Genomic DNA, 14666 nt, shown 5'->3' with positions numbered 1-14666 from the left:
GACCCACTGGGGATCTCATTTACACGGGGAGGACTTGAGAGAATGAGCTTACGAGGGAGCTGCCTAAGAAGAAAGCACATCCAGTTCTGGTCTTATATAAGTCACCTTATTCTTTTCAAATGAAGCAGATGATAATCAGTTTTGGGCTTCTGTTACCCTACAACACAAAAATAAAGCAGAAAACCAACAGCACCCATAAAGCAAACCATAAAAAAAACCCTCACTCCATTTGGCAAAGATGAAAGGACAATGTCTTGCCCCAACAGAGATAATTCTGGAGCAGAGAAGCAAACGTTTCAGCCATGTTTATTTCAAACAGAAATACATCACAGGGGAAAGAAATAGTGAGAAACACTGAGGGTTGAGGCAAAGCCCTTCCCCACTCCTCAACCCTCAGTGTTTCTCAGCTGTGATATTTCTTTCCCACGTGGCCATTTAAAGCAAACAGGGATAGCAGGAAGGAGGGGATGCCAGGACAGCTACAGAAAAAGGGTCCTAAATAATTAAATCCCGCTGGTATTCAACTGCTCAGCACCAGGGCTGTCACTTTCAAGGAGAAGAATAATGAGTAAACACATCAGGCCATGCTAGAGCTACAGTTTCCCACTTTTCAACACTCGGAAGGCTGTCCCAAACCTTGTCACCCAGAGATGATGTGGATCCCAAGTATAAATCCAAAATCCAAGCAAAAAAAAACCCTCTTTGAAAACCCTCAGGCCCCATTTGTTAACCGAGAGCTCAGTTCAGCCCGTGGCAGAGTGCTGCTCCTGCCAGGTCACCCCCCAGAAGGAAGGAGAACAGATGTGCTGAGCCACCGTACCGCACACACACAAGTGAAAACCAGATTTAACAACAACCACCTGATCCGGACTCAGTAAGCAAATTAAAAACCCAAACCAAACAGAAATTGTTTGTTACAGCCATGGAGAGATTAACCTGTGCTGTGCCTCCTACAGGGGATGACATTGTGGAGGAGAGAGGGGGAAACATCACAATATTTAAACACAGGCAACTCAGGATAAAACAAAACTTTACCGCAGCCTCGCTTGGGATCTTCTCATCATCGAAGGGCACAAGAAGTCAGCTGAAGTGATACAAATAACCAAGAGGGAAGAACACGACTCATTTCAGATACAGAAATGTTTAATGGCGTTAAAGTGCTACTTTAATGGGGACCATATGCTAACATTTAAACACAATTCCACTGCACTGCTAAATATAGTTGTCTTTATTTTTTTTTATTTTATTTTACCTCCTTTTGCCCAACCCTACCTAAAACAATAAAATAAAATCTAAAGAACTGAAATTAACAACCCATTCAAATCAGCAATAAGTTATGAATTTTATAAAGCATTTTTTTTCCTCTTTTTTTTTTCTTAGTAACGAGGGGTAGTTAAATTACTTAACGATATACAAAGTTTCAAACAATGCCATAGGTGAGGACTCTATTAAGGATCTTAAAACCTGGAAAACAAAATAATCCTGGCCATTAAAAAGACAAAAATAAAAAAGCAAAGCCCTCAAAGTGCAGGTTAGAATGCTCGTCTCCAAGAAAATTAGAAAACATTCGCTATAATAGCTCTTAACAGCACCTGCACAGGTAAGATGGCAAGGCCCTTGGGAACAGGACGTGCAGTCAAAACGTTACATTAACATGAGAGACGTGCTGAGCTTAACTAGGTTAACTATCGGACTGGAACTTCAAAAGTCAAAGGGAATGATTCTAAAAAGAAAACTGAAGAAACCCCCACCAAACCTGGCCTCTTCCAGCTACCACTGCCTTCATCCGTCATGTGCATGGCAAAAAGCATCTTTGCATTTCATTGGGTCAAGTGCTTCATCAAAACGGAGATCTTTTCATGGCGCAAATTCATATAAAAGACATCTAAGGATTCATATGGACAAGCTCTAAAAAGACGCATCAGACTTGGGGTGTTTTCCCTCCCAACACATTTACAAATGTTTATCAAAAAATCTCTTCAAATAAAAAGGTCAGAGTGGCTCAGTATCTGGGCATGACTCTCTGGCATCTCACCTCTCGTGTGTGCTGGTTTCTTTCTGTCCTCAGCTGGTTCTGTGCCTGCGCGTGAGCATGCACCTACCGGGAGATCTGTCGGTGTCACAGCCCGCGGCTGACACAGCTCACACTGTGCTGGTAGATTACAAGCGCGTACCCCTCGCTTTAGCCACGCAGCAGAGGTACTTGCATTTTAAATGATGTCCAACAGAAAGCTGAGCTGAATGGTATTCTCTCCTGAACATCTCTCTCTGCTGCCCCTCTCTCTCTGGGCACAGAATGAGACCTTAATCATTATTGTTGATGTTATTCCTAGGCTACGTAAGCCTTCTTAGATTTCCTAGTACGTTACGACAATAAACTGTAGGACACGGTCCTTTTAGGACCACAAAAGCTCTTCAGAAGGGCCTAAACTCGGTTGTTCAACCTGAATGCAATGTTAAGAAATTCTGACATTTCTCAGATCTCGTGACAGGAAGAGAGGGGTGAGTCTCTAGTATCCTCTTTCAAACAAATAAATTCAAAACAAAGTGATTCATCGCTAAGGTCTAGATCCAGGTCCCACAGAAACAAATGGATTTCACTGACTTCAAAAGGGACTTGGGTTTGGTCTAACTTTTTGCCAGCAGGAATTGGGATTGGTAACAAGACCAAATGGACACACGTGGGTTTCTGTGGAGGCTTCCTTTTTACCCAAAAAGCTTTATATACAGGTGTCTTCAGGACTGGCTGTCAATGTCATTTCTGAAAGAGGATACTGGCATCTAGGACCCAGTTTGATCACACCAGTGAAATCATTCGCCCTGCACTGTTGTCTCACTTGGTTCTAGGAAGCAAACGAGAGCTTGACGCTGGCGCTGGAGTAACCCTCGTCACTCCCAATACTCTGCAAGCTGCTGTGATCATCAATGTCACTGATGCTGGTTGTGCTGATATTGTCCACTTCTCCATGGGAGAACTCTGTGCTTTCAACGTCCACTTCAATCTCTTCTGAAAAGGAAGACAAGAGAAATGCAGACTGGTTAGCACCACAGACCCAACTGCTCCCTTCAAGCCAGCGAGATGCCGGGACTCTCCCAGTGAGGGATGAAGCAGCAGCCCGGCACAAAGATTTTCAGTGCCCTCCCTTGGCGCTGGATGGACTGTGAATATGGTTTATAAAGAGACTTAAGTATCAGCTTGGAGTTTCCCCTAGGAACTTGGAAAAGGGATTTGACTGGAAAAGGCCACAATATCAGCAGAGGTGGCCACCTCACACACTGAACCTGTTCTGCTGCCTCTTCCTTTGGAGCTTTACTACCCCAGCACTGGAAACTAAAGGATACACGTAAACAGAGAGCAACAGAGAAAACAGAGCATGTAGCTACCTGGAAACACCCAGTTACCCTGAAACACGCTGCTTGCTCGGTATCATGTTACCAAAGCTGGTACCACTCATCTAGGGCATTATAGTGCGTTATCTTGGGGATCTGGGTTACTCTCAGGAGACGCTCAGTGGATTTTAGAACATGGACCTTATCTTTAAGATAGACTTAGATAGCACGTATCTTGTTAACCAGACATCTTGGTTCCTGTACCATTTAGGAATTCTCTTTAAGGATTTTTTTTTAAACTACAGACTCACACCCAAACTATACAGCATCTTTGGGTCTGTCAGTAAATATCAAACCATTTCCGTGCCTAAATATCACAGCAGAGACATGTAAAAAAAGAAAATAATCTGAATTCAGTTAGTCATTCAGATCATCTCTATCCAGTTTTAACAGAGGACAACTCTATGGGATGCTTGGAAAAAAAAGGAGGTGGAGGACTGTAGAACGACTCCAGTAAATTAAGAGGCAATCTGCTTGGTTCCATTTGCTTGGTTAATACCATGGCACCTTGGTTATTCAAGGCCCAAACAGAGAATGAGAAGATGGATTCTGCTTTGCAACATGCATTCCAGTCCCACTAGTATTTTCTCAGATTTTCCTCTGAGATGCAGTGGACCAAAAACCACAATGGACATGTCAACTTTACCATGAGGTACTTAGCTGCCATCTTGCGACCACATTATTTTTCCTAACTTCATCATTCTACTTAGCCTTTTGAAGAAACAGATCACTTTAAATGCCACAGAAATCACTTCACGTTGGAAGTAACAACACTTCTTCCAGACTTAATTAGAACTCATGCAAAATACTGCATATACACAATATTCGAGCACAGACATGTGTCTCTTCGTGTGTGTGTATGTGCATGTTTTTGAGCAAAATCAGTAGGCTAAATGCCAAAGGCCATAAGAAGGGTAAGCTAAGAGACAAGAAATGGATGAATTTCATGTCCTTGCTTCTCAGAGTTCTGGGGATTCAGTGCTAGCTCACGAACACCCACCTCGCTCTGAGTCTGAGCGATCCGAGGAAATGGTAGATCCAATGCTGTCCATTCGTATTCGCTCTATCTCCTGAGGACCCTGTAGCTGTTCCAGTCTTCTCTTTAGGAATCTTTGTTCTCGTTCCAGGTTCTCAAGCTGGTGTTGGCTTCTCCTCTCAGCCTCTTCAAGTTTCTGACATGATCAAATACAACTCAAGTATTAGTTGCATGCTTTTCTCCTTCCCTCCCACCTCCACTGCCCAGCCACCTGCTTTCCTTAGGCCTTCCCAGGTCCCAGAGAGATTTAAGGTGCCAAAGAGCCCTGAACGAAGCTGTTTTGCAGTCTACAAGAACAATGCCATCTCCTCACATTTTTCCCACCTCCCAAGTCCTGATAAATCATAGGCATTAGTATTAAAAGTCTCGGAGGACAGAGCCTCCCCGAAGGGAGCAATTTGAATTGCAGCAGTTTGTGGGTCATTCCACACGGGTTCAGCCGCTTGCATTACCAAATCTGTCCACGAAGGGGCCGCAATTCCCTTAACCAAAACAATTCAAGGCTTGTTATGATCTACTGTAACATAAAAACGTGTCCTGGGAGTTCTGTGTTCCTTGCTGCATGGTTTAGCAGGATTTCTCAGAAACAGTTTTCTATTCAGTAAGCGATTTACATAACCTACTACAGATTTCTTTGATCACAGCTGGGAAATCTACCAGGACACTGTTCTTTGTTTCCTACAACAAGCGCATTGCATAAGGAGGAGTCATTTCAGGCTAACTCCGTCCCTTCGGCAGCGCTTTTTCTCCTTCACCACCCATCCTCCCCCCCCCATCCTGACCTGCAACAAAGTATTTCAGCCTCTTCCAGATACTGACAATGCCGCATTTTCTTTTCACGCTCTGCTTTGCCAAAAGTGAATCTAGGAGAGTGCAGGGCTATCTGGCAAGTTCACACGTGAAACCCTAGCAAGCCAACCCTGTCTTATGCTCTTGTGGTTTGTGCTAATGCTTTGGCAATAAGAACGCACTAGCACAACAGTAAAAAAGCTGCATTTCCCATCAAAACACAGTCACTCAACAGCAGGTTATGTTTTTCCTTAAAGAGATGCAGCTGTCAATGAATGATCACAATGCAGAGCAAGACCCCTGCTCTAAATCAATCATTTCCGTAGTTAACGGAGTTCATTATGGACTCTTCTGACAATGTGGCTCGTAGCAATGATAAATGATTAATCGAGGGGGCGAGGCTTGCTTGCCTTTTTTTTTGTCTTTAAAGGTGTTGGTCTCCTTCAGCAGAGTTACCTCTAGGCAGAAACAGCGAGCAACTGAATTGCACTTTCCAACAGCCCAGATCAAAAGCAGCTGGGAAAAGCAGCTCTTACCTTGATATGTGCTTTGGCTTTGTTGAGCAGCCCAAGCGTTGTGTGCCTGGTGCAGTCTGGTCCCAGCGGTATCAGAACTTTTAAGCGTTCTAGACACAGACGGAGGTGAGCTCGGCTGCAAGGGGAGAAAAGAAGGATCAGAGCTACACTTTTCAGAAAGGGAGCATCATTTCCTTCTCTGCTTCCCTCCTAGGAGGCAGTTCTCATGTTCCCCTCTTTCCACACATCACAAGATTGTCCACAGGTACCAGGACAGACTGCCACTGAACTATTTACACCGCAAACATCAGCTGCTCACCAATACTTGCATTATTGCTCACCTCTGACAGACGCTGTTTATTTTCTTGCTGTCTGGACTGTTAATCTGACTCATCTGGATGAACTTTGTGCAGGGGGGCAAGGCACACAGGCAAATGGTATGAGTATCTCGTGGTTTTCCTCTCTCTCTCTCTCTCAGCATTTTGCTGTCCGCTTTGCTGAGAACTCTTACAAAAGCAATTTCGAGCCACTGCTACCCTCTGCACACTTGTGCATTGCTGACTGGGGACATTTGCTGTGAACTCATCTTTTTGCACAAAATTAAGATGACCAATGAGAAAAACAGTCAGCCCAAAACATTCCTGCTGATAGAAAAAGGAGCTAAAGGGATGGCAGTTCCCAAGATCCTCACTCCTATTCCTTCCTGGGCCCAAGTCTGAAATGGTTCTGGGGATGCAAGGTCTGCGGGAACAAGACAAACCCAAGACTTTCCCCCAGGCAGTCTTCTGACCTTGGCTCATGTGTACAAAGACAGGCTCCAGCACAAGAGCCTTGCTGATGATATGAGCCATTCCCTGCAGAACATGGAAACGTGTTTCAGGGAAAATGGTTCAGGCAGCAGTGGCAAAGCACATCACCTGCGGGCTGCACAGGAAAACTGTTCCCACCATCTCATCTTCTGTATCACATATGCAGGAATGAACAGCAGATTTCTGGAAAACTATCAAGTGTGGGTTGCCTTTTTCCCCTCCCTCTCTCTTTCCCAGACATTAATGATTTACATCCAAACTTGTCATCCCAATCAATAACACAATGTCATCAGCTCCACCATTCACATGCAAGAAACACCGGTGCAAAAGAGTCCTGAAAGCCTATCCCAGCCCCTGCTCGAGCACAAAGAAACTGAATCTTAGCCGGATCCATCTCAATGCAGGGGAAAGATGACAAAAAAAAAAAGAAAAAAGAAAGGAAGAAAGAAAAAAACCAGCATGGACAGTTCATTTCCATTTGTTTTTCAAATCCACTATTGCACCCAGTTTGAAAGGGGTGGGGGAGATAAGTCTGTAATCAGGCAATTATGTCAGTGACAAGCAAGGATGATTAAGGGTGGAAGGGTCAGGGGTTTTGCTGATGAACTGTCAGCGCAGGGGAGCGTTCACCAGCGGTGCTGGAGCTGTGAGCTCCTCACTGTTTCTATTACAAAACTCTTTACAAAGGGTCCATCATTCTGTCTCAAGAACAGCCACAGGGCTGCGTATGACCAGCAAGGGCCTTGAAGAACACGTTTTTCATTAAATACTACAGCTGGAGGGGGTAGGGAAAGGGAACTCATAATCCAAAAATCAAACTGAAAAAAGTCATCACATCAATCTCATCTTTTACTTCTCAGCTGTCTCTAGGGCAAACCCCACCGACATTAAACCCATACAGCTGACATGGGGGGATTTTTTGATACCTGGAAGCCCATTTTCAATATAGAGCTTGATCAACAGGAGTTGTGTGCGCCCATTACAGCTGTTTACCCGATGTCTCATGATGACCTGCAGGAGCAGCACTGAAAAAGCACTGCTGGCTTACACTGGCTCTGTAGTTCGTGCCATCCCATGGGAGCCCAGACACTGATTTCTTGCAGGTAGAGAAAGGGGGAGGATCTTGTGGTTGAAGACATTCTGGGGTTTGCATCCATTTTTGGTTATGCCACAGATTTGCACAGCACAGATTAGCAAGTGTCTCTTTACAGCATGAGTATGAGCACCAACCACACACTCTACTTGTGGGATCAGCCCCAGTTAAAAATGCAGATTACACAGCGCACAAGATGTGCACACAGATCTGGGGGCTGAAGAGCTGGACCAGTTCCATCTGACAGGGGGCTATCAGAGCACCTGCTACAGGCAGGGAGCACAGACTCCCCCTGTCCTGCTGGGCAAGAGCAGCTCCCAGCTATGGGACAACTGAATTATTTGTGCAACAGAAAACAAAAAGTTTGAGGTCTCAACATCCAACCAGTGTCAAACATCTCACAGTCCACTCCTGAATAGAGAGAGAAATGGTCAAACCATCTACAACCTGAGCTTTGGGCTGAGTCTCAGCACTGGATGTTTCACCAGGAGCCAGGGAAGGCACTGCACCAAGAACTGCAATTCCTGGAACCAGCCATGAGCTCTGGGCAGGAGAAAGCACTGGCTGGAGTGCCGAGAGGGTGGTTACAAGGGCGGCACTGAACTGCCACATCAAAAAAGGACAGCACTGAACTGCCACGTCAAGAGCTAGGTTATTTGCAAACCCAATGAGATCAACCACGCTAAGCATCAGAAAGCTATGAGCAAAACCCAGCCATGTAATAAAACCCTGGACACCGAAACTCTTCCCGTTGTGTCCCAGGACAAAAGCAGATGGAAGAAGGTTGCTGTGCTCTGCTGGCCCCGACGAGTGCTGCGAGAGGACAAAGCAGTAAGAGGGCCTGTCCCCATAAGGATGCTGGAAAAGCTGCCAGAAAGTTACTTCCCCAGCATGTGTGGCCCCAAAGGGAATGCTCCCCCAGTTCCAGCTCCCCACATCAGCTCCCAAAGCCCAGAGGATTGTCCCAGACTCACACAGATGGTTTTCAGAGAAACTGCTCCTGCTAGTGGCTCTGCTGGCCAGTCACCAAAGGCCACGGCCCGCAGCAGGGGTGCCGGCCTCTGCCAGCACAGCAGGCAGCAGGAGGGACACCCGCTGATGAGCTCCCGACAGCGCAGAGCACAGCTCAGGCCCCGAGCACACCGCAGGAGCAGGTGGTGTTGGCTGAGCCGAGGCAGGTTTGGAAGAAGTTTGACCAAGGCAACCACTTCTGCGCTGCTGTTGGATTTCCCCCTTGTTTTTGTACTCGGAGCTGAGCCAAACTGCGTTTTGATGCCACTGCAAATGTAAGTGCTTTTACATCTCCAACCACAGCCTAAGCGAGGGAAACGCGCAGGGCTTTACGTTAGCACACGGCAGCAGGCCAGCCTCGGTGCGCAGGCTGGTGCATTCTGGGGACAGCCCTTCAGCCCTGGCTGTCACCTCCTGCTGCTGGGGCCAACGCTGGCAGAGCCGTTCCAGAGCTCCCTGGCCCGTGCAGACGGGATAGCAAAGAGCAGCCAAGCCCACAAACCGTGCTGGCACGTGAGCATGTTGCTTTCCTGCAGAGAGATCAAATCAAACAGCTTCCCCAGCATTTTCCCCTCTGCAGCATTAAACATCTTGCTTTTTTACCTTTAAAATCACACCCAGTAAGTGTCCCTCTCTCAACTTCCAATAGCCCTCAAGTGGATCATGATAGGTTCTTAAACCAGGGAGCGTACAGGCAGGTCTGACACACTGATGAGTGGCTTCAGTAAAACACAGAAATAAGACTCGGAGCTCAAAAGCATCACAGCAAACTTAGTCAAAAGACGATTTGGAGAGAAAGCAATCACAAACCTATTAATCTTTCTTATCAAGTCCTAGAGCTGTACCTGGGCAGCTGTAATCACACAGGTCGCACCACGATACAAACATCTTTTCCTCTTGTTTACCTGAGCTCTGCTGCAACACAGCTTTGACCACGCTGCAGGCCCTTGTATTCAATGAAAATACCAGCATTGTGCAGGCTCCAGACAGAGCCAGACGGCTCTCCATGAAAACCACTGGATTATGCCAATATTTGACGCATCTGCCAATATCTGGAAAAACAAGTCTAAATGCTCATATTGTTATATAACAGAGAAACAAGTCGAGCTTGGCGCAAAGGGCTGCTGCCTCTCACTGCCTTGATCTTGGGGAAAGACAGAGCATGACAGGAGAATTCCAGTTTCAGCTGAGGTCAAAGCCTTTGCACACTAGCTGCGGGGAAGATGGGAGAAGCTGGAGCCCTTTCTCCTACATTAGTGGCCTCGGAAAAAGTCACGTTCATGCAGCAGCAGCTGCTGTGAGAAGGAATCTACAGAAAATTTGAAAGGAGGGGGCTCTCAAGATCAGCCTGGTGCCCCCCTCCTGCTCAGCTCAGGAAGACTCCTCTTGAGATTCCCATGTGAGGCATCAGGAATGCCAGAAAAGGAGCAAAGCACCCGAGACACTTCGGAAAACCAGAGCCTAACATGCACCTCTCTGCCCCAAAGAACTGAGGACAATCTTTAACCTTGTTCCACCTGGCAACTCTTGCTAGAACAGAGCCCTTCTGATGCACTTGCTTCCTCTGCCTGTGCAGAGCCAGGAGAAGCCTAGAAGCAAGATCCTCTGGGATGCAAAGGGCAAGCAGAGCAAGGATGCCCTCTCTTCTGACCCACAACAAGCTGTAGGTGATGCACATGGGAGAGGGCATTGCCGGCCCAGGAAAAGGCAGCCCCCCTGCTGTTCCCCCACTTTTGCTGTGAGTCCCTGTGAGAGCTCCTGACTGTATTCAGATTATCTACTTCTACCCTCCAGCTCCCATCCCAGCCTAAGCCCCAGGCTCTGTGTCCTGAGCCTCTATCGGAGAGGAGGCTGGCCCTCGCTCCACACAGTCCCTCCTTGCACTTGGCTCTGCCTGGCTGCAGAGGGCTGTAATTTCACAGCCTGCTCTCCTCTCCGGCTCCCAATGACATCATCCACTGATTATATAAAGCATGGGGAGGAAGCCTTTATTTATGCGTCCTTTTTGCTCATAGCTTCAGCTGTCTCACTGTACAACATGCACCCAAATCCCACTGCAGGAACTCGGCTCCCTTTTGCCTGGATCAAAACTGCAGTGCAGAAAAATGTGTAGGTGCAAGAAAAATTCCCTATTTCCTTCTACCACTCCTTCGAGGACCTTTTTTTTAGGGGTTTAGGTAGGAATCAACCTGTCCCAGCACTCTGCACCACAGCAAGCTGGGCACAAAGTCAGCAGCCACTTTCCTGCCTGGGAAGTCCCCAGAGAGCTGAGGGACCTGTGGTGGCAGCTCCAAGCCGTGCACCTGCCTGCTGGTCACAGAGGCTACCCGGGGGGCTAGACACCCACCTACACTAAACGTGCAGAGCCCCATGCAAGGACTAACCCAGGGCTGGAAGGCCATTGCTGCAGCATTAGTTGCAGGAACAACTGTCAAGGAGCCATCCCTGAATGTCAACATCTCTGCAGAGATCGCAGCTTCCTTGCTAGGACAGGTTTGTGGTTGGTGTGGGAGTGGTTTTCAGCTCCCACCATGGGCAGAAGCAATGGAAACTGAGACAAGAAACCTCCTCTGCTGAGGAGTCAGTCAAACACACAGAGTCAGCTCTGAAGCAGCAGGTTTATCAGATTCAACGCTATCCCCTCATCAGACACTCCTCACAGACTTTGCTGAATCAAGGCCCCAACATCTGCAACACACACACGCACACTCTTCCCATCTTTAAAAAGATCAAGCCTCCCTCCCAGCAGGAAATGACCAACTCGCCTCCAGCAGCATTTCAAAATGCTGGATTCTGATTTTTGGATGTTGAAAGAAGGGAGCATCTGAGGGAAAGCAAAAGCATTTCCTAGATATTTTTGTACTGTGCCTGCAGGTCTACAGGGCCCAAATTCATTCACCAGTGGATTTCAGCATGTGCTTAACATTAGGAAAACGCTCAAGTCCCACTGAGGCTAAATCAGAGACTTGATCTCCAAGAGATGTCAAAAAACCAGAACCAAACCAAACAAGAACCACCAAAAGAACCAGCAAAAGGAAGATTCTAACATAGAAAAAGGATGTGATCATCTTTGCCTTCTGCCCTCCTCCTCCTCTTCCCCCATACTTTTTCAAAGTTAAGTCTAATTTTACCCTGAAATTAGAAACTAACAACTTTGTTTGGATTTCAGAGCTAATAGATGCTTTAAAAATTCAGAAATGATCACTGGTTAAAGAAAGCAATTCCTGGAGAAACGCAAGTGACCCCACATCAATAATTCACTGGACGAGAACGATTTTGAGACAAAAGTAATAAGAAACACATGCAAAAAACTACAGGGCAGGGAAAATTTGGGGGGGGGAAATATGGTTTCCCTCTAGAAGCAATTCACAGGTCAGAGCCATGCTCATCTCTAACAGCCATCACCCGACTCGGTGTTCCTTCCTTACTCCTCTCTCTAATCCCCAGCCCAGTCCTCTCTGCTGTGTTATCTACCCCCTGTGTTCCTGAATGTTTGTCTTCATGAGGGAAGAGGTTTTGCCAAGCACCTGGATCAGGAATGGCGAGGCAGCTGGGTGCTGGGGGCCGAGCGGTGCTTTCTCTGCTGCAGAGCATTATGCAATTGCTGCGAGCCCTCCAGCCACCCGCAATAAAGCTGCGGTGGCGTCCAGCCAGCCTGCAATAAACACACTCGCACCCGTTCACCCCAATTCCACAGGACACCAGAGACGAGACTCGCGTTTTAGAAGGAAATCTGGCTCAGAAATACGCAGCTAAAAGTTAATATTCTCCACCTGAGCTATGAAATTAAGAAAAAACCTTCCCTTCTGATTTTAAATCAGGTCTCTTCTCACAATTATTTATTTCCCTGCGTTTGCTCCCAGCTGAAGGAGATAGTTGCTCATTTGCCTCTTTGTTTCCAGTCATTTTCTACCAATGGCTCCCTGGCACATAAGAGTATTTGTATTCCAAATGCTAATAAAATGTACCATGAAAAAGTAATTGGGAAAAAAAAGCCTTTAGATCTCTACATTTTTTAAGCCTTTCTATCATTTAAAATAAACAAAGAAATGAAAATTTAAGACCAACAATAAAAACACTTGACAACACAGTATAAATAGGAATTTAAAGGAACAAAACAGTCCTAGAGGCAACATTTTCAGCCTGGTCTTAACCGTAGCAGATCTGTCTGCAAAAGTTAAAGACAAACATGCACCCAACTGCAATCCCAAATCAGGGACAGATGAAAAACAAACCACAAATGAAGACACCCATGATTAAACAATAGTAAAGAGTAATAATAGTAATAAAAAAAAAGAGGGCAATGCAGCTTTTGAAAGTCTCACAAATCAATGCACTTCTGCCTGGTGACAAGCTGCATAACGGGGAGAGAACTGAAAGCAGCATCCTGATTCAAGCCCATAAGTAGAAATGAAATACAAGCATTGGTGTATAGATGCACTCTCTTAAAAGCAGTGTTTTGTCCAAGGCCACTTCAGTCACAAAATCCAGACAAGGTACACTTGGAAAGGAAGCCTCTTACCCAACAACTGAAACACTTCAAAAAACCAGCCAATTTTGCAGCACGCAAACCCTTCTCCAGATCTACAACAGAAGCGTGCATAAAGCAAGGATTTTAACTCCAAATATTCTGCCCACAGTTTCCATTGTAAGCTTTGAAAGAGGCTGCCCTTCAAACGCTGACTGTGCCCGAGCCATGGGTGGCCTCCACCACAGAGCCAGCATATGGCCCCGTGCACTCCCACAGGCACACAGAAATCTGTCCCCAAGCCTTCTAGATAGGAAGGCTCATCACTGATTTCAACTTCGGGAGAGCTTCAGGCTTTTGGTGGACACTGCAAGACCAACAAACTTTGTGCTAAGTGGTCTCTCTGACCATTCCCATGTGGATCTTGCAGTCTGCAGGGAAACATGCTCTCCTCACATCTCTCATGTCACACAACTGTCAAGGTCTCTCCCTTTCCAGAGATCCTTCTGGGTACAGAAGAGAATATTACTGAGAGGGCTTTCCTAATTTCATTATTATTTTGAAGGCAAATGAATTGCTTCAGGACTTTCCAAAACCAAAAAAGGGGAAGAGAGAGACAGAAGGAGTAGAAATCAGGCAGTTTCTAATCCCTTAGTGAAATATGTGGGATCTGGCTTTCCTGCAGGACAGGTGTCTCCTGGGCTGCAAATACAGAGGGGTAACAAACACTTTTAGCCCTATCTCCCGAAGGCTGATCACTGTTGTCCACACTGTGGACATTAAGTGTAAATCATATTGTTCAGAGGGTGGAGGGGTTGACCTATAAACATCTTGAGTTATGTGGACATGTGAGAGAGCTTCCATTTCCAGGATTCAAGGCCACAGCATGGCAGATACGGCTGTGAAAAGGACAGTTTTGGAAGACTCTGTGTTCTGCTCTTATCTCAGAGGGAGGAACCTTTAGGGAGCAGGATTGCTCTCACTTCACATCGAGTCTCCATTACCTTCCTTTTCTCTCTGTCCTCTGATCAGCGCTAGCAAAGGCTGGACTGTTTGCTCCATTCTGCTACCACTAGCCATCATCCTTCAGCCTGCCCAGGTTTTTCTTTCAGTCCTCTTCTCCAACAGTCTACTGGATTGGAAACTCTTTGGGCCAAGAATACAATTGGCAAATGCACTGACGTCTGAACAGGATCCTGTGCCTGCTCTCAGAAATCCAAAACCAAGCCAATCCCAAACAATTAGGCTGGAAGAACATTATGATTCTGAATCTGAAGCAATATATCTGAGGCTATTCTTATTCACACAATAACTTCTGGGCATTTGGGTCCTACTTGTTGCATATCGTGAAGTTTTCCTCTTTGAACTAGAGGGCAAGAATACAGAAGCTTAATTTAAATAAATAAAATAATAAGAGAGACCATCTGTAATCCTACAGCTTCCAAACCTTGGACGCTTAAAGGAGTAGCAAAAAAAAAAACCTGAACACTGATGCTCACAGTAATGAAAATCAGACCATTTTGGAAGGTGCCTCCTCCAGAACGAACTCACAGCT

At 46.2% G+C, this 14666-nt stretch overlaps 1 protein-coding gene across 2 annotated transcripts in view; it reads right to left on the bottom strand.

The window, feature by feature from the left end:
• Positions 1–290: 290 nt before the first annotated feature.
• The window catches only part of MXI1 (MAX interactor 1, dimerization protein), a 59674-nt gene continuing 45298 nt past the window's right edge, over positions 291–14666 (bottom strand). For both annotated transcript variants that reach the window (XM_069863430.1, XM_069863431.1), the window contains exons 4-6: positions 5752–5866; positions 4391–4562; positions 291–3007 (exon numbers count right to left, since the gene is read on the bottom strand). In XM_069863430.1, coding sequence (XP_069719531.1) covers positions 2844–3007; positions 4391–4562; positions 5752–5866 — 451 coding nt within the window. In that variant the 3' untranslated portion in view covers positions 291–2843. The remainder of the gene's footprint in view (positions 3008–4390; positions 4563–5751; positions 5867–14666) is intronic.

Source organism: Phaenicophaeus curvirostris, chromosome 9, assembly GCF_032191515.1.
Source record: "Phaenicophaeus curvirostris isolate KB17595 chromosome 9, BPBGC_Pcur_1.0, whole genome shotgun sequence".
NCBI lineage: Eukaryota > Metazoa > Chordata > Aves > Cuculiformes > Cuculidae > Phaenicophaeus > Phaenicophaeus curvirostris.
The sequence above is the reverse complement of the archived record's forward strand: the minus strand, read 5'-3'. Positions and strand labels throughout refer to the sequence as shown.